The sequence below is a fragment of the Lytechinus variegatus genome, chromosome 14, assembly GCF_018143015.1.
Source record: "Lytechinus variegatus isolate NC3 chromosome 14, Lvar_3.0, whole genome shotgun sequence".
NCBI lineage: Eukaryota > Metazoa > Echinodermata > Echinoidea > Temnopleuroida > Toxopneustidae > Lytechinus > Lytechinus variegatus.
In genome coordinates, this window is record NC_054753.1 from 11072837 (window position 1) to 11093742 (window position 20906).

Genomic DNA, 20906 nt, shown 5'->3' on the forward strand with positions numbered 1-20906 from the left:
GCATTTCCATTTATTTGAGAGCAGGATAAGCATTGTAGATTAAATGCCTTGCTCACAGGCATAGCTGCCACAGCCGGGGATCGAACCCCGAACTTTTTCATGTATAGCCAGGCACCTTAGACCACTTAGCCACGGCACCTCCACATTATTATTTATAACTTTTCAATGCATGTACAAGTAATGTTGGAGAACTACTTCACGTATACTGGGCAATTATTCAGTCTCTCATGGATTATTCATGTGAGGCTTATGACTCTGCAACCACAAATGTTAAAAATATTCCTAAATCCTGCCAATATCAGGCACTCGCCCATATGCGCGAGAGCAAAAAGGGGCACTTCCCTTCGAACTCTTCAAGCAGAACTTGGAGAAATGCCTGTATACGACGTGAAATGGTGAGAGTAAGACTCAAGAAATGCATAGGCCTAGAAAGTATACCAAATCATCCATTGAAACAAGATCTTCAAGACTGTTGGCAGTTTCAGTTTTACTCTGACAAGAACACGAGGAAGCCGTTCGGGGAAAGAACATCGAAATTACGCGGGCCTCTCCAATATGAAATTGAGAATATGTACTTGTATACTTTTATACCTTATTGGCATTATCGATCACCAATAATATCCAGGGAGATATCCAATTGTATATCGATAAAGATAAGATAGATAGATACATGGATTTTATTAAAAACATCATGTCTCGCAGTACAAACTGAAATGAACACGAATCACAGATAAAAACAATTACAAGACAATAAGCAATACAGAGTATTAACATAGGAATTAAGATTAAAATGAAATTAAAGGGTCACTCTTGCAGTGCACTTAATTTCGGCAAGGAGAAATACATATCCAGGTACCCCAATACAATCAAACTGCACCACGAAAATGACCCTGTAATACTTCTTGACATGAAAAAAAATACTTCTTACTTGTAAATTAAACTAGATTTGATTCATAAAAATTCATAAATTTTATTTTCGATCGGCCATTTTGTTGCAATTCTTAACAAAATGCCGATCGAGACAGGGGTAGGACTAGGAGAGAACTTTTCGGTTTTTGAGCATGTTGAGCAGGGACCCGTTTCTCAACACATGGACAAGTTTGTCATATCTTTATCCACCAACCACGGAGTTAGTTCCAATCTTACTAAACCTGTTTCTCGAAAGGCTTCCTAACTAGAATACCTTGATATCGATACTATCGGTAAAAACAGCAGACGAGACGTAGCCTTAGTCACAAAATACCATAATTATCAAAATTGAAAATTATGACAAAATTGCAAATATTGTGATAAATTGGGAAATAAATCTTTTCAAAATATTAGTACACGTGAATTATGCATCATACATACTTAGACCATGAAGACTGGAGCATTCAATTGCAGAGAAAATTAAATTATGAATAATTCATTTCATGACTAAAAAATCACATGTGGACGTTGAGATGGGTACCCCTGGGATATCCAATTCTAATAGTTTACGAAAGTAAACCATAATGGTTTTCTTTATAAAATGATAATTATACAGTCTTTCATGATTCTAAATGTCATCAAAATATAGTTTTAACGAAACATTTTTAAGGCGAAACATACGATATTTGACAAATTATATGCATAAATTAGAGATAGAATTTATCCAACTGTTAAGGGGTCTGAAAACAACAAATATGAGTTCAGTTATGGATGGCCTGACGTGGTAGAACCTTTTTCGATTAAATCATTTAACTATTTCAAAATGAATGGTTTTGTGGCGTTTAACAAGTTTTTAGTTTATTTGTAGGCAGTGTATACAGCCACACGCGTGTGTCTTTACCATCCAGCCACACGCGTGTGGTTATATCCAGAACACATATCTCTGGATACCGCCACACGACGCCAGTAATAACAGTAAAACACGTATGTCTGACCGTCTATATCACGATCAAAACAACCTCATTTCTTCATTAAATTCTTACATTCTAAACCCCTTTGATATCCTTAGATCGTTTCAATTTCATTCTCACCGTCTTCTCTCCTTGCTTTTCTTGTCTTGTTACAAACGGTCGTCTGTTTAACAGCAAATTCTCTTTTTCTACTTGTGTCGATTCTGGCTTCCTTCGCTTCGCGGTGGCAGACCCATACAGCGTTAGGGCAGCGCAGTAGTAGACATACACAGTTTGGGTTTCGTACGTACGCGCACATAGCCTAGATTCAGTAGAGAATCGACACAAGTAGAAAGTGTGGAAATTTGCTATTTAACAGGCGGCCTTTTGTAACAAGACAAGAAAAGCAAGGAAAGAAGACGGTGAGAATGAAATTGAAACGATTTAAAGAAATCAAAGGGGTTTAGAATGTAAGAATTTAATGAAGAAATGAGGTTATTTTGATCGTGATATAGACGGTCAGACCTACATACTGCGGTACGTGTTTTACTGTTATTACTGGCGGCGTGTGGCGGTATCCACAGATAAGTGTTCTGGATATAACCACACGCGTGTGGCTGGATGGTAAAGACACACGCGTGTGGCTGTATACACTTATTTTTTTTTAACAACTCAAAGGAGATGTTCACGACGTATTGCGTGGTCAATGTGTTAGACTCTTGCGCGAGCCGTTTCTAAGGGTTTTTTTAATGTTTTGGCGGAGCAGTGGTGTAAAAAAAAAATACGCCTGAGTTCCCTGGGCCTGGGTTAGGTTATCATAACCTGGCCTTGGCCTTGTTCATTGAATGAATGAGTGCACTGCACTGGTACGGTACCGTACAAATAAAATACCGTAAGGGCACTAGTATTCAACCCGGCATAATTCAAAGATTTTGACATATTTCCAAAAATATTAAGAAATATGGAAACTATCTTAATTTCATACCTTTTTTATTTCCAGGGTAATCTGTTGTCGGTATTTACTTTATCAATCTGTCGACTGTATGCGCGTAGGATCGAATTATGCACCGATGGCCTTTTGCACTGAATTGCACTAGTATTCAACCTAGTGAGGATAGATAGCAAATCTCAAAAGGGTTTATATTGGTAAATTAGATCTAGATCTATGTAGGTATCTGGCTTTGATTAATTCCCTGTTTGGTCTCATCTCAAATGGTCTAGTCCATAGTCGGATGGGACAAGGGCAGATTGAGAGACAGGACCATCTTTCATCGCTAGGTTGAATACTAGTGCAGATGGCAGACGGGTTGAATACTAGTGCAAAAAACCGTCGCCGTATAATTCGATCGCCCGCGCACACAGTCGACTGGTTGAAGAAAAAAATAACGGAAAAAGAATAACCAGCATTTGCTCTGAGAAATAAGACGGGTCTGAAATTCAGGTAAATTCTATGTTTCTATATATTTGAGGAAACTATCCAAACGGGTTGAATACTAGTGCCCTTACGGTACGGTATTACCACGCTGGCGTAAAGACGTGATCAAATCGCTCACGGAATCTAAAGTGACAACATCAAGATGTTAAAGAATCGAAGAAGAATAAGAAGAAAAAAGAAACAAAGTGCCAACTTACTACAGGAAATCAAGCCAGAATGTACACACGGCCGCAGTACTACACTACACTACTACCAAATACCATCAATGGAAGCTGGCATGCAGGATCTACCGGAATTAACGAAGCAGGAATGTCAATTTGAAGAATGTCAAAATCGTAACGACCAGTGTAAGTAATGTGTTCACCCTGAAGAAAACTTTGTTGTAAAAATAGCAGAAAAATTAGTAAAAAATATTGGTGAAGGTTTGAGGAAAATCCGTTAAAAAGTAAGAAAGTTGTTAGAGTTCAAATTTTTGGATCTGTGACGTACGTCAAAAACGAGCAGCTGCCCCATGTGTTATGTAATATAAAATGGATGAATTTCAAATTTTGTATGGTTCGTGATTACTTAATTTTGTGTTCTATTCATGATCGGGTGTGAAATGATTTGTCTATTGATATACAAAAGGTACAGCGAAAACCATTTTCTATTTACTGAGAAAATGACATTTCTTTGATTTTTTACCATTTGCTATGTATGAATGCTGCTCGAATATGACGTCACAAATCAAATAATTGAAATTCTAATAACTTTTTAATTATTTGATTAATTTTTCTCAAACCTTCGGCAATATTTTTTATTAATTTTTCTGCTATTTTTACAATAAACTTTTTGTCAGGGTGAACTTCCCCTTTAAGTGACTGACTGATGCATCACTTAGATCTACCATTCTTTTTACCAATTTTATCCAAACTTAAAGGAATCCATACCAGTTAATGTGTTGAAATGTATCTTCTTTTTAACTTTTATATTGATAATAAAAACAAATCAATATGTGAATAAAAAAGACAGCGCATTGCCAATATAATAATTATATCATAATTATATCCCCCCCCAAAAAAAAAAAAAGTAATGTGCCAAAATATTTTTTTCGAGAAAAAGTAACTTTGAAAAAAAATAATCAAATCAAAAGAAATGATTCAGTCTAATATTAGACTTGTGCTTTATAATCATAATTAGGAACAAGAGGAATTATATGTATTTTCCCCTCACCTCTACATTCAAATTTCAACATCGTTAGAATCGGCATTGTTTGTAGACCAAAAGCTTCGGTCTCTGTTGTTTTGGTTGTTCAGCTGAACTCCGTTGGCTTCATCACCTAATACAGAGACCGACATTCTAGCGCGATCTGTACAGGGACTCAATGGCCATATGTTTATGTATATATACTCAAGATCGGATAAAACGGAGAAGTGAATTTGCGAGACAGCCGAGGTAAGTCACTGTTTTTGGTCCTTTAAACTTTATTTTCTCCGTTTTTTGGCAATTAATGCCAAGAGGGAATATCAATTTGCATTTTGGTCGCGTTAATTTTCAAATTTTTTTATTCATTAAAGACAAAAATTGAAGAGCCCTGACGGGGGAATTTTGCACTGCAAGTCCCCTGATGGTGGCTGCACGATAGCGAGCCGTCTGTGTATGAGGAGATTTAAAAAAAAAAATGTTAAAAACTCCTCGAAACAGACCACTGCCAGCTGCCACAGTGGTGTTTTGTCCCAATTTTTTTTCAAATCCAGAATTTTCTTCTTTTTATGTGCATTTTTTACGAGACAGACTATAAACTGACTGTAAAGATAACAGTAAAGAAGCTGGGAGCGTTATTTACTTTGCATTACCGAAGACCTGATCTATTTCCAATTAAGTGGCGTATTGCTACGGGGGGGGGGGCTGGGGGCACGTGCCCCCCCCCCCCATGGCAGAGAAAAAAAAGGAAAAAAAACAAAAAAACAGAAAAAAAGGAAAGTAAGAGGAGGAAGACGAGTGAATGAAATAATGTGAGGGGAAGACTTGCAAAAAAAACAATCTTTCATGTAACTATATCTAGCTTCGCGCCAGAATTGCCTGTTCGATGAGATTCATATCTTGCTCAATAGGCTGATACTGAGCAAGTTTTAAAGTCAATATACAAAATATATTTTAGGTCGGACATCGAGCTTTCATTATTTTTGTTTCATTTACAAATTTAAGTGCTCTGTAAAATGTCTGTTTTATGACATGTGAGTCAGCATTTTAAGCTCACGCTGCGTGGTCACATTGTTTGATTTGCCAAGTTCCTATTGTCTATGTGAGTTCCATTAAGTTCCATTAAACAAATTTATTCAGAATGCCCGATTCTAGTTCTAAATCTAAAACATGTGCGATAGCCTGCAAGTTCTTTATCTAATGTACTTAAAATATCTAGTTCACATTAGATATCAATAATTGTGTCTGCTCACGCTATATATTTACTCAGGAAAAACACAAGATCGGTATAAAAACACTGTTTTACATCAAGGTCCTGAAAAGGTTAAAAAGTTACATCAAAAATCTAAGCGGATATATTATTATAAATGCAAAAAGTGCCTAGAATTACAATTTTTAGGTCGGAATGTTAAAAAGAATTTGCTTGCACTTCGCGCTGGCATGATTGAAATATACCATTTTCGTGGGTAACTTTAAGCAGTCCTTAAGAGGTCCCTTTTCTATAATGTTAGAAAGTTGATAAAAATGTCTGCTCGCCCTTGGTGTTCGAGGTAACCATCTAGTTGCTTACGAATCTTGTTCAGGATCACACAACATTAATTGCCCAGAATATTAACATTTTCAGGACAAAATACATGAAAGTAGAAAAAAATCGCTCGCGCTTCGCGCTCGCACTCATTTTATAAGGCTTATGAGATTATTTCATGTTTATGTTGTTTTATAAGAATAAAACTAAGAAGTGACTGATCGAGGAAAATATAGGTGAAGATGATTTCGGGCCCCGTTCTCTTTTGGCGAAAGTCGGATCTACCCTTGTGACACATACAAACACACCGGAAAAAATGGTGCTCCCTGAAAAAGCAAGGACCCGCCAGTACCCCCCCAGGAAAAAAAAATCCTAGCTACGCCACTGCAATTTCCAACTATTCATAGAAACCGTATTGGTTATATAGGGGAAAAAGATGGATATCAAGATATTTTGCGATATGAAAAGCTCCTCTTTCCTGTCCAAGTGGCTTCAAGAAAATATAAGGAACGCATTTTTGCTTCAATGGGGGCTTCAAAATGGTAAATTTTCAAATAAATAGACAAAGTACGGAAAAGAAGTGGGGTAACTTCAAGAGCCCATGCAGGAGGGTAGGCTTCGATGTGCCAGGACTTCTTCCTATATGTAGTTGATAGAGAAAAGGCTCTTCTATTTTGTCCAAGTTGTTTAATGTATATGTTAATGATCTCCCAGATTCAGTGCAGACTTCAGCCAAACTGTTTGCTGACGATGTTCGTTCTGATGTTCCAGGGGCCATCGGTAAATTGCAAGATGATTTGACTGAGCTTGAGGCCTGGGCTGAGAAGTGGCGACTGCGTTTTCACCCAGATAAATGTTCTGTGTTGAAGATTGGAAGAAGTAGTTCTGACTCTGAGTATCATAATGACCAAAGGTTCACAATCGGTTGTTTTATATGTGAGAGTGAGAGAGATTTAGGAGTTCAGGTAGACTCATGTCTTTCTTTCCGAGGAGCACGTTTCTAAAGTGGTGTCAAAGTCTAATAGACTGCTTGGTATTATAAGAAGAACTTTTGTACATTTGGATAAGATCTCTGTTAAGCTTTTGTTTAAGGGTATTATTCGCCATATCTTAGAGTATGGCCAGGCTGCGTGGTCACCGTATAGCTGGGTCAGCAGAGGCGGTTAGAGAGTGTCCAACGTATATACAGTGCGTATCAAAAAAAGTTTACACTTTGAAAAAGCTCTAGCTGGGAATTAAAAAATATACAACATGTGGGTATTTTTTTCATATATAGATTTAGGGGGGACACGCCCCCCCCCCGCTTCCGCCGCCTATGGTCTCATCTATCCAATGAAAGTAAAAGTTTTGACAGAATGTTATACTTGAGTGAGCACTGTCCATTTTTGTAAAGCTCGCAGAAATCTGTTTGCGCAGAAATGCTCCGATTTCACGCCAGTTTCAAGGGAAAAGGGCGAAATCAAATTTACCCTCCGATACATTTTTCCTACATTTCCCTTGCACTTTTAGTCAATTAAGATAAAACAGATACATTCAGGCATTTTCAATCAAATTTCCCACCCAAATTGAAATTTCAACACTTAGTAAGCACAACTTTTACCCTTTTTGTGCCAGCTGGATCTGAGGACGTAACTGAATCTGAACAAAAGTTTACACCAAAAATCTCCAGCACCTTTTCACTAAGTTTTTATTATTTAAAGTGGGTTGACATTTAATTTTTCATTCAATACTTGTTTCTCCACACTTTTCCCATGTTTAACAATGATTAACAAAATGAAAATCAAGCCTAATTCAGGTTATGTAAAACACAGCTCAGTGTAAATCGTCTTGATGGCCTTGGTGTGTGGCCGGGGAGTGGGGCGGGGCGCAATGCACTCTTTGAAGTGTATTGGGCAAGGAAACAAGTTAAAAGAGGTCAAAGATATATCTTCAAATAAATTTTATTTGCTAAATTCTACGTGTTCTTCATGATAAAGGTTTACTTTTATTCGCATAGCTATTTCAAAGTTCTGCGCAAATCATTTTTCACTAACTTTTCAAAAGTAACTGGTGCTCACTCAAGCGGAAATATTTTTCGATAGTTATATCGTCATTTGCTTAAATGGATCTGTACCAATATTAAAATGAGGAAAAATCTTCAGAATATTACAAATGTATCAATTTTACAGGATTTTTTCAAAGTGTAAACTTTTTTTGATACGCACTGTAGAGCTACTAACTTGATCCCAGGTATTAAGCACCTATCATACTCTGAACGTCTTCGCCTCCTGAAATTGCCATCACTCAGTCACAGACGTAAAAGAGGTGACATGATTGACGTGTACAAATATCTGCATGGTTACTATGATTCAAGTGCTGAGCTTTTCTATCTGAGACATGGTGGTAAAACACGTAGTCATTCCTTAAAGCTAGAGAAAAAAGATATTCGCGTCTGGATGTGCGTAAGTTTTTCTTTGCTAACCGGGGCGCGTATTTTTTTTTTACACCACTGCTCCGCCAAAATATTGAAAAACCCCGCAGAAACGGCTCGCGCTAGAGTCTAACACGTTGACCAGACACGTTTCGTCGTGCACATCTTGATTTCGTTCAATAGTCACAAACCTTATGATTTCAATATAGACATATAGCTTTTTCCGGAGCTTTTTAAAAGCGTTTAGTTTGTAGGGACCTAATCTGCTTGCATTTCATATTAATTCTACACCGTATGAGCATTCTGTTCGCAGTTATGGCACCTCCAGACATTCAGATGCATGAAACAAAGAACTAGCGAGGGTTCTTATAATTAGCTGCAGGTAGACTAGATTTCTTTTCTTCGTCGACTAAAACTTTCACCTCTCTGATCTTCAGCACTCACCCTCTCTCTCTCCAGCATTCTCCGTTCTGTATTTGGGCGGCAGTGGTCTCTGCATTGCCTCTTGCTTTTTGCAAGACCTTTATTAGCCTCTCATTTTGTCGATGAATTTTGTCTGTATTTATTGATATGCAAACCTTGATACCTTTGCTTTTCTCTAGTTATTTACAAAGCATAGGGACTACTTCTGCACTGATATGCGTTCTAGAAATATGATTTTATATTATTATTGTGATCATTATCATTATTATTATCATCATTATCATTATTCTTATTTGGCAGATAAGATCTTCTCTCCACCTCATTAATTCTTTCTTTTTTTCTCAATTCTTTTTAAAGGAAAGTCTACCCCGAAATAACTTTTTTTTTCAACAGGACAAGAAAAATCAGATTGACAGAAAAGGCTATGAGGGAAATCGGACAACTAATGATGTTATGAATTTCTAATGAAATGAATATCACTATATAGGCGATTGCCAACTTGCTGATATCATAGGTGCATGCACGACTAACCATAGTTCATTACTACAAAATTTTGATTACCTCAAAACTTATTCCAGGATATCTAGATGATAGTTTCCATTATTACAGACTTTAAAGTTCTATTTCCTTGAAAATATGAATTTGATTCAATATTTATAATAACTGAGTGATTAAAGGTATAAAAATATATTCAAGCTCAATATTTTTAGTTCATTATATTTTAAAAAGGCCTATACATAACAATGAAATGTAAACTTGATTCGAGTTCTGAAAAAAAAATCATGTGATTGGTCAAATAATTATTTAGTTGTCCAATGTGAACGTTTTAGTTTTGTTCGTCTGATTTTTCTGCTTGGGTATATATAGACCGTCTTCTTTTACCCCCCCCTTGCTTAAGGCCCATTTCTTTTCATTTTTTTCCTCACAATATAATTTTTTTCCAAATCATTCTCCTTGTATCTCCTCTCACCCTTTATCTCTATTTCTCCTGCCCCCCCCCCTATAGGAACGCTAGTGAGGCCTATATAATGTAGGAAAAATACTAAAAATTGCCCTCACACTTTCTTTCAGCAAATTCAATTCGCCACTAGACTTTAAATAGACAATATCTTTTACATATTCATTTTCAATATAAAATCAGCTAAGTTACAAACTAAAATGTTTTTTAGAACCCTTTTCCGTAATATCAACAATAACCCTAAGAAAATAATGTGGTAACGGGATGATTTCAGGTGGCCGTTTTGTCATTCAACTTCATGTTCATACACCGGGTTCACAGTCACGCGGAATTCCGAGAGCTTTGCTTTCAAGAACGCACAGATTAGACTTGCCCGCGAGCCGTTTCTTTCGTTTTTCTGGGAATTTTGGCGGAGCAGTGGTGTAAAAAAAAAATACGCAACCGGGGCTAACCGATCGAGTGATAGTTGTGCGGAACAGTCTCCCAGAAGATGTAGTTACTGCTTGTTCAGTGATTGCTTTTAAGACTAGACTGGATACTTTGGGAGAAGATTGCCTATGACTTTGAGTAATTTTCGTTTCTTGTGTGTTTCCATGGAATTTTTCACTGTCTACGATACCCCTGCCACCCCTCCATGCCAACATAAGTAGCGCATCTAATTTTGTCTGAAGGAGAGCAGCAATTCTACTTTGATCGATGAACAGGCTTCGTGGCTTCGTCCTACAACATCGTTGGAGTAAACTAAACTAAACTAAACTAAGAAAATAAAAGTGACTTTTCTGTACAGCAGAAACGCCTATTGTTTGGAAATCGAAGACCTTTGTTTTCTTTTTTTTTTTTTGCTTCTCAATTTTTTTCGGGTACAAACTATCCTTCATTTTGTGGTTGAAAACCTTCTTTTTCTTTGGCGTGTCAAAATTTTTCCCCGAAAAATTTGCCCCCCCCCTTTGGAAAATCCTGGATCCACCCCTGAGGTGGGCTAATTATGTCACATCTCCACTTTTTCAGCGTTTTGCTCTTTGAATTTTACTCTATTTATTGAGATATAAATATTTCCAGCCTGCATGGACCGGGCAAGGACCATCCCTTTAAACTTTTTTGCCCTGAAACTTTTCACTAGGGGAGATTGCCCTGCCCCCCCCTGGATCGATATGCCCATGATGGAGATGGTTTGGATAATGAACGCGAGCTCAGTGTATAAAGTACTCTTTACGATCTAACAAAAGTTAGCTTTACCATTTTCGGGGATTCTCTCTGTACACGAATGAATATTTAGGAGGATCTGCAAACAAAAATAATGATTACTAGACTGGCAATGCAATAAACGGTTCCGGACGAGCAAAAGGAAGCTACCTTCAATTCTTTACTTTCATTAATTTATTTTATTTTTATTATTTTAAATCTTATATTTCAAAAGTATTAGAATTTACTCAATTTTCCAATTTATTTTCATTACATAAAATATTATAAAATGTATCACAAATTATTTGGCTGTTTTATTCTTATTTGACAAAATGAAACCTGAAATCAAAATCTTTGTTGCCAAATCGGCCTCTTTTAATTGCATTGCTAAAACCATGCCTGGTGTAAGTAATAAGGGCGTTAAAAACGCTTAAATTTGGCTTTAATGATGAAAATTATGATTTCAAAGTAATGAAATTTATTTTGTTAATAGTATATAAGAAGAATGATTCCCTCATAATTGTTATCTACTGTTGAATAAGAGTAATATAATGATAAATATAACCAGTCGACTCCTGATGATAAGCCGCTGAACGTGATCCGTGCGTGTAGTGTGTGGGCATGCATTGCGTAGGAGACGTGTACCGTGAGTGGAAAGGGCGCGCTAGCCGCGCCGTGTGGGCTGTGCCTGTGGCTGGCCTGTACTGTGCATGTACATGTGCCAGTTGATCTGATGACCTGATCATGTGGTGATATGATTGGAGCTTATGTTGTATGATGTTGGTTCTGAACTCTGCGCACCTATCAATTCAGAGATGCCAAGTTCAAAGACCAGCTAAGCGTGAGATTTTCTGTGAATCTGAGTGAGACCACAGACATGTAAGGCCAGGCCAAGTAAAAAAAGAAAGTAGTTGATCGTCTTCACGCGCATCTATTTTGGCCACCGCATGGAAATTTTTGATATTTTCTATTTTCAAAAATTGGCTAAAAAAAAAAAAAATCGTGATGTTCCTTTTTTGATGTTCCCTTTTTCATTGCAGCATCAATTTTCTTGGTATTTACTATTTTTATGGCTGCTGAATAGAAAAAAAATCACAAAATTGGCGAGCGATTTGCTCTCATTTGCTTTGGGATCTCTCTCGCAACTTCAAAAACAATTGCAAAGTCCGACATTGCCGTAACTGCAAGAAAGAAAAAAATTCTGATTTGGTTTTCTATTGGAATTTTGAAGATACCATCATAAATTAGCAAGAAAATAAAGTTTGCAAACTCGGGGAAGATCACGGATTTCTTCATTTTTAGTGCATTTTCGGGGACCCCGCTTCTTAAATCTGAACTAATCCGTCGCATGCTTTGGAAATATGGCGCAGAAAAATCAATTTTAGTGACGTAAATTTGTATTTCGGCGGGTTTTTTGGTGAGTGATAGCACCTATACTTCGATGTGTGTTACGGTGATTGACTGTGCTTGTTGTGACTCTGTTGGGTAATGCATGACTTGTGTGCTGGGATGATGTTATTGACTGTGCTGGCGCAACATGTGAATTTTGAAATCAATTGAGTTTTGAGCAGCTCCTGACAGTAGGCTCTGTGGAGAAGATTGAAAAGGAAACCACATTTATTTCCTGAATTTGTTTCATAAAATGGTACAAATTGGATTGGATTATATTGGACTGACATTCAATTTTAATTTTATTGTCTTGAAAACTAACGTTAGACCCCTTGCTTAGCTTTGGAACAAGTAGGCTTGTGTCGAAACAGAAAATCAAAGAAGAAGAAAGAAAGTTTGAGAAATATTGGACAAATAATGAGAAAGTTATGAGCATTTGAATGATGCAATCACTGTTCATGGAGATCCTCCAATTGGCAATGCGACAAGGATGTGTGATGTCACATGTGAACAACTTTCCCTTTGGACTATAAATACCCCCAAATGTCTCTTTTTGCTCTTATGGTGATACAAACTCTTTATCCATATTGTATTTAAAAATCTGTATTACATACCCTGTATAGAAAGAATGCATCATCTACTCATAGATGTGATAGAAGAGGCAGTTAAAGTGAAATATATATATATACTAAAGTAATGGGGAGAGTTGACATTACACATCTTTGTCGCATTGCCTATGTGAGGATCTCCATAGCATTAGTGATTGCAATATTCAAATGCTCATAACTTTCTCATTATTTGTCCGATTTTTCTCAAACTTTTGTTGATCTGTTTGATTTTTCTGTTTTCACACAATCTTGTTCCACAGGTTTCATTCTCCTTTATTGTTGGACCCAAGTTAAGGCTTCATGTAGGGAAACCAGTACAGTCAGATTTGTGTGCTAAAATGCTGGAAATAGCCATGAATTGTCTCTTTTTTCTGTTAAATCTGACAGTTGATCCTTAAAAAAGTCTAGACCTAACTGTTATATGAATTTTAATTGAAATGTAAAATTCTAGCTTTTCAAATTTCTTATTCACGGTTATCTAAATGCTGATTTTCTTCACGTTTTTTCTTCCATTTTACAGAAAACAGCTCAGAAGGGTGGCCGCCCCACCGGAAAGGGCAAGAAGAAGAAGCAGACTTTGAAGTTCACTATCGACTGCACCCTGCCAGTGGAAGATGGCATCATGGATGCATCTAACTTTGTAAGTTTATGATACATCCTCTCCCTCTCTTTCCTTTCCCTTTCTACATACTCCCCCTTTCTATCTTTGCCTCTACCCATCCGAGAATTTGGAGAAAAGTTAATAAAGGTAATACGAGCTCCCATTTAGCCACTTTCTGAAAATTATGTGGAAGATGATAATTGTAAAGGAAGGAATTGGAGGTAGGTAATCTTGTTCCTTATAATTGCACATTTGTTGGTTATCCAGGTGGTATTTCAATGATAATGTGATACGTTCCCCTTTTAATTTGTGAATTAGCTTGCTTGTGAAATTGATCTTAATCCAGAAACTTGAATAATTTTTAGAATGGAAGAACAAATTATCACAAAACTAGAAAAATTGATTTACTGCTTGTTTTAATGTCCTCATATAGTATGTAGGCTTCCAGATGTGTGGATGCCTTTGAAGGAGAATTAAGCAGGGATGAAGTAATGAAGCTGTTAAAAGCAATGTACAGGTAACTCTGCCTAAGACAACCTTCCACAAGTCATGTATTTAGTGGAAGCAGTTTTTCAGACAAGATTATTCAAAACACGTAAAATACCTCTTGAAATTGAATTTCTCCAGTCAAACAGATTTCTGTGGTCTCAAAATGTTGGATATAGGCAGAGTTTTCTGTATGTCACAAAGCCTATCTGAGCACGACAATTGTGTACTTGCTTTACATTGTGTGCAACTCTTGTCTTGTGCAATTCAGATGAGCGATATTAACTTCAACAAATGCGGTTCAGGGTGACATTCCCTGATCCTACCTAGGGACATCTTCCCTAAACAAAGAGCTCATCATTGTTAGGGCCATCTTCCCTAACATGGAGCATCTCTTCTCTCTCTCCCCTCTTCATCATCTCTCTCGTCTTCTCTCTGGGCTGGACCTGGTCTCACTTTCATGACAACAGGAACAGTTCCTCCAGGAACGCATCAAGGTCAACGGCAAGACCAAGAACCTGACGACCAACATCGTCATTGAGCGCAAGAAGAGCAAGGTCGCTGTGACTTCTGAGATTGCTTTCTCCAAGAGGTGAGTCTCCAACGCTCTGAAATTTTATTGCAGCCAGGGCTTGATACAATCAAAGATGAAGAGAAATTATGCATTTGAATAATTTCTAAATAGGAACAGTTTCATTAGAAATTAGATAAGCCAAGGCAAGACTGGCGAAAGAGACCAAGACTGATCTAGTATTCACTCTATTTGAGACTTATCTTGCTTGCATCTTCATATTTGTTAACTGTTACAAATGTCGGAGCCTAAACTAATCAAGGCCATCAAAGGTCATAAGCTGTGAATTGTCTTTTGTCATTGGCTTTTTGCTTTTCTCAAGTAGTGCTGTAGTGTAAAATAGTGTCCTATTAAAAGCGGCCTTGCACTAAATTTTTGTTAAAGTTTAGACCTGCAATGAGACAGATCTGATGAATTGTTTTTGGTGTAATATTAATGAAGCCATGGCATTCTACTTTTGTCATTGTTGAACCAGGTACCTCAAGTACTTGACCAAGAAATACCTGAAGAAGAACAACCTTCGTGACTGGCTTCGTGTCGTTGCTGCCAACAAGGAGAGCTACGAACTCCGATACTTCCAGATCAACCAAGATGATGAGGAAGAAGAGGACGACTAACTCTTATGCCCACGCCACCCTGATCATCGCTGACATCCTTGGTCATGCCGTAGAGAACGTTCATGAATTCTTGGATGGAGGAGCACAGGCACACATGAACTTATGCAATGTGACTTATGGAAACGAGACATCCAGTTTCTGATCTACCGTATGTGATGGTCGACAGGTGTAAATAAAAAGAATTTATTTGCACGGCAACAACTCACATTGACTGCTAATTTGTTTTTGTCATGTCTGGTATTTGGGTTGAGAAGTAGATGTTTGGAAAGGTTGATTGTGGAGACACATTGAATTGGAAGGATTATTATTCTTTTAGAAGATAGTTAAAAGTGAAGGGAATAATGAATGAGGTAAAATGTTGAGGCATGGAGGAAAGATGGTTTGATGTGTCAGATTGAAATTATGTATGTGTTATTTTCTTCCTTCTAAGGGAGATAAAGAGACAAGAACATTTTGAATGAGGTAAATGGTGAGGCATGGAGGAAAGGTGACTCTATGGAGGGGAAAAGGGTGATCTGATGTGTGTTCAAATCAATTTGCTCTGGGGAAAAAAATGTTTTTCCTAGAGATTAATATTCATTGAAAATTTGAAATATTTGATGAAGACTGAATACAAAGGGGCGATTCCATATGTGTCGTACGACCAATTTTGACAATTTCTAGTCTTGGCTGAATGCTTGAGCAATAAAATTTTCTTTTTTGTCTATGATAAAGTTACAGTGGGGGTCATGTGAAAAACTGATGACCAACAAGAAATGTTTGATTGTGGGTGAATAAAGGTGACAATGTGTGTCGTACAGGATATCAGAAATGTCCTGTGCGACATGCAACATTTCCACCTCTAATTCACATGTGGACATCGTATCCTGACTTGTTGGTTATTTATTTACACGACTTCCCAGTTGTAGTCAATTATTACCACAAAACAAATTGTTCTTGTTTGATTCGACAGCAGGATGCAAAATATGAAAATGGCTGATTTTCTACCATGGAACCGCTCAAAGTGAACTGTTATACAAGATGATAGTGTCGGATTGAACAAGGAATAGGGATTGCTTATCTGGAGAAAAGTAGACACAGTATGATGAATGTAGAATGTAGAAATAAAAGAAGTATGTCATGAAAACTTTGGTGCAATAAAGCTGGATGATGAGCATGATCATGTGTTGCAAATGTCTGTATGTAAATATATGGCACAAAGTGGTACTCCACCATATGTCGAGTTGATTTCCATAAAAAAAGTAAATCTTATTAGAGCACAATAATACAAAGAAAAAGCAAATTTCTATTCATCAATCTGATTTCCATGTACAGACTGAATACAGACCAGTGAATTTGCAGAGGTCAAAAATATTTTAGGACCATGGAAATCTGTTCGACTTGTGCAAAATTTGACCAAGAATATGTCAGTCATTCCTGTTAGTATGTTGGAGTGGTATTCTGAACATTGTCTTTTCTCCACATTTTATCTTTTCTCACGAGATATGACAAAATTGGTATTCTGGTGGATATCAACTTTTGTCACAAAAATTGTCATAAATATTGCCTACTCTTTTGCACACACCAAAAATACACGGTTTTAAATGCGCGTAATCCTTTTATACAAGCAAAAGTTATGACGGGGATGGCAGTGATAAATTTTGTCATATTTTTTAGTACCAAATATTGCGATATCCTGCCGACTTGAATGTCAAGCATATGATATCATTTAGATTAGATTGTGGTATTAGTTTCACTCATCCATGACAATTTTCAAAATAATTTTTCATGCTAAAATTAGTTAGGTCCTACATATTAATTCCTCCTTTTTTCTGTTTTCCTTTTTTTTCTACTCTAAAATCCTTCAAAGCTTCCTGTCTCTTTGTAATTAAGTGCATCTATATATGCATGGTTCCGCGATGCCAGCAACTATATTGGGGATACACCCTACCTGCCAAGGGGCCTTCCTATTGGCTAGAAGGGCTCCCACTGGGAACTAACGATTTTGATTACGACAGGGAAAAGACAATGTTCAGAATACCGATTTGTGACAAAGCGGTGTCACATCTTGGAGAGAAGTGACAAAATTAAGACAAGTGTTCCAGAATACCACCCCTGGGTCCCATAAAACAAAGGTTAGCGATTGATCGTATGCTTGATATTTACGGTTGTTTGTACATTGTAGTCAATGCCATCAATCATTGCTAAGCTTTATGTTACGGGCCTTGTCTGTAAGATGCTTTTGACTTCACCTTGGGCCAATATTTGAGGTGACTTCTGGAATGTCAGTACTCGTTTACCTGACAATGTTCTGACATTTATACTTGTGCTCAAATCAACTTGATCATCGGGTGGAGCTTCCCTTTTAGTATGACTGGTAGCAAGAGATGTATAATTGCAAGGCCATGTTAATTGCATTTTGTAGTCACTAAAGTGAGCAACGAAAGATGCCCAAACTAGAGTGCTCCCAATTAACTCCGAACAAAGAAGAGTAAGAGTTGGGACATGAATAACACTGAAAATTTCATCAAAATCTGATTTCAAATAAAAAAGCAAGCACATTTCAAAATTTGCTTATTCCCACACAACAGTTGACTGCATAGCACACGATAGATGATGCAAGTGAGTGTCACATGTTACTTTAGTATTTGTATTTCATTTAGAATATTTTTTTTTATATTTGACATTAAGTTCATCATTGAATCACAATACGGTGTAACAATGTCAATTCCATGTTCAGGGAGGAATCAAAACTTATATCACATAACAAGGAAAAAAATAGATTGCTTCATATCTTATACAATAAATACCAACAAAATAGTGATTGGAAGACTTCATCGTTGACGAGTTGTGATGAATGTTAAACTGTTCGGGGAAATTAAGTGAGGTGAAATGTTACTTCATAACTTTATTTTACGTCCAATTTTGATGAAATTTTCAATGTTATCATTTGTAATTTTTCTCTATTTAGGTGGATAACAAATTAACAGCTATCCAAAAAAAAATAATATCAACAAATCTCCATTTTCATGAAATTTTGAAATAGCCACAAAAATTCTTTAGGGATGATTGATGAAAACAGTGACAAAATGCCACAGTCTTCTTACGGTCAAGTGATTCCCACTTGAATTGAATTAAACTGTTTCACTATCTCATTAAAAACATAACACACCATCAACAACTTCAGTTCTGTGTATTTTTATTGACATACCCTGTATTACAAAAATATGAAGACATGATTTTGATCCAATGGCCTGACAAGATCCTGTCTTATTGGGAGTTGCAATTGGTTCACATCAAACTGAAATTAAAATTGATGTCAAATCTCAACAATTTCAGATCAATCTCATTTTGAGTTTGACTTGAATCTATTCAGTATTGCAACCCTCTGCAAAACAGGATCCCAATGATATTAGGCATATTACATCATTTTCTTTACATTAACATACATGTACATAATTATACCAATTACAGTTGTAAGTAAATCGGATATGCAGTTTATTTAAATTGAAATATGCTTGAGAATAGTTGATGAAATATGTTTGATAGTTTATCTGAAGGGGTAACAAGTTATTAATTGCTAAGGATGTTGTATTTCCTCAAGGGGGAGAATATTTCTAGTAAGTGGACTGAATTTCAATCAGGGGGGGATTTTACCAACGTTTGCTATCTCTTATCTGACCACTTTCCTGGATCCTTATTGGCTGAGAAGCACATGTGTCTGTTTCTATGGTAACTTGGATAAACAAGACATTGTTTACATATGCCTGATGACGGGACTTGGGAGTGTTTCACAAAGATCCAAGTATGGTTTAAAGTCACACTTCAATCCCTAGTTGCATGCGGTATAAAAGGCATTACTGCATTGGTCACATCATGCGAAGAGGACAAGCACTACTGCATATTGATCAATAAGATTACTCGGATATCATGAACACTTCGGCATTTACTCTTACAGTCATATTTTAACTTTGTGAAACACCCCCCGATCTTTAGGACAGAATGCATTTTCTTTAAAATGAATGGTTGACACAATCAAACGGCCCAACGTGATCATCTATGTTAGCCAGAGACAACATGTATACAAAATAATTACAATACAAATTGATTTTGCACCTGTCAAAGACTCTGATGCTGGATTGACATCGATTTGTTTCATAATTTAATTAAAAATTGGCAATATATTCTCTTGAAATCATTATTGAAAATAATTCAAAAATAGTTGTTTTAATGGAAGCTAAGTACAAAAAAGGAATACAAGTGAATCAATTCATGTACATTATTTTAATACATTGGTGTCTTAATTTAAAAAAAGTCTATGTGAAATCATTAATTGTCAAATTATCAAGGAAAACAGTTTGTTTTTAAGCAATGGTGTAGGGGAAGTTACAGGTAAGTACTTACATGCTATAACCAACTTGACACAGTCAAAGACAGACCTGAGCCCCATAACACAAAGGTTAGAGATTGATCGCTAAATGAACTGACCAATCAACATCAATGTTACATGCGTATTTGGTATATAATTCTGACCAGGGACCAATCAATGCGGTTCTTTCATATTTGCAATCCATCGCAAACTTTTGTGTTATGGAGCCCTGAGCCCAGTAACACAAAGGTTAGTGATCAATCGCTAATTTGAACGAACAATTCTGATTGGTTCCTAGTCACTCTACAAAGCAAAATGCGCATGCAACGATGATCATGATAGGCCATTTCATTTAGCTATTAATTGCTAACCTTTGTACTATGCGGTCCAGGTGGGTGTTTCATAAAGCTCTTCGTAAAGGTACGCATGACTTTATGCACAACTGGAACATGTTCTTAGGTCATTAAACAATTACATAGGGATATCACACAGCAAAGAAAGGATCACCAGTCGAGCGTAAAGTCATTCGTATCTTGTGAACAGCTTTATGAAACGCCCACCAGGACCATGTAAAATGGAGCATGATGATTGATGATGATAATACTGATTTTTTGGAATTAATTGCACTGATCATTGAGTACATTCACTCACAAAATCAATCATGCAATCAATTGATTGTTTTGTGTAACAGGGCCCTAACCATATACCGGTACATTAAGATGATGAGGTTAGAAAGAAAACTTTATTCAAATCACTCCTCTACACCAATGACCAATTACTACCGGTAAGCCTCTCAAAATGATGACATGCAGTGATCTGGAGTATTATGGTAATACCTGACAGAATTAAGAGATTTTAAATAAATATAAAAAATGAATAAAACAATTTCCACCACATACTGATATTGAATTTTTTTACATAGTAATTTTAATAGTAAATACATGGGCCGGGTGATCTGGTATCTTATTATATGGAGACCAATCACCTTGTGTTTAGGTGTTGAAGGTAATTAAGCTCCACTTTGGGTCCCATATGCGAGTCTACATTGAATTCTTGCCATGTCACGAAGTAGAATTAATTACTAAAATATGCATCCACTATTTGGGTTTCATTTTGATGAATAATATTAGCAAACTCATGGTGAACTGTTATTATTTTGAAGAATGAAAAATAAATTGAATTGAATTGTGTAAAACTACGGCTGATTCCAAATTGGAAAGGGGGTTGATAAAAAAATGCAACAAATATGTGAATTTTAGGCTGCTGTCTCTTCATTGGGTTGCACGAATCATCAAAGCTTTTTTCTTTTTGG

At 36.6% G+C, this 20906-nt stretch overlaps 2 protein-coding genes across 3 annotated transcripts in view; one reads left to right on the top strand and one right to left on the bottom strand.

Annotated features, from left to right (window-relative positions):
* Positions 1–3539, bottom strand: part of LOC121427421 (G protein pathway suppressor 2-like) — a 34133-nt gene extending 30594 nt beyond the window's left edge. For both annotated transcript variants that reach the window (XM_041623809.1, XM_041623808.1), the window contains exon 1: positions 3492–3539. The gene's annotated coding sequence lies outside the window, so the exon portion shown is untranslated. The remainder of the gene's footprint in view (positions 1–3491) is intronic.
* Positions 3540–11319: 7780 nt separating this feature from the next.
* LOC121427560 (60S ribosomal protein L22) lies at positions 11320–15443 on the top strand. Its single transcript, XM_041624014.1, has 4 exons — positions 11320–11378; positions 13492–13611; positions 14529–14650; positions 15105–15443. The coding sequence occupies exons 1-4, from the start codon at positions 11370–11372 to the stop codon at positions 15244–15246; spliced, it is 393 nt and encodes a 130-aa protein (XP_041479948.1). The 5' UTR covers positions 11320–11369; the 3' UTR covers positions 15247–15443.
* The last annotated feature ends 5463 nt before the right edge of the window (positions 15444–20906 follow it).

What these genes read in the sequence shown, in the direction of transcription:
- LOC121427560 (XM_041624014.1), top strand. An exon ending in TCATGGATGCATCTAACTTT is followed by an intron (nt 13,612 to 14,528) that starts GTAAGTTTATGA and finishes TCATGACAACAG; the next exon opens with GAACAGTTCCTCCAGGAACG. An exon ending in GAGATTGCTTTCTCCAAGAG is followed by an intron (nt 14,651 to 15,104) that starts GTGAGTCTCCAA and finishes TTGTTGAACCAG; the next exon opens with GTACCTCAAGTACTTGACCA.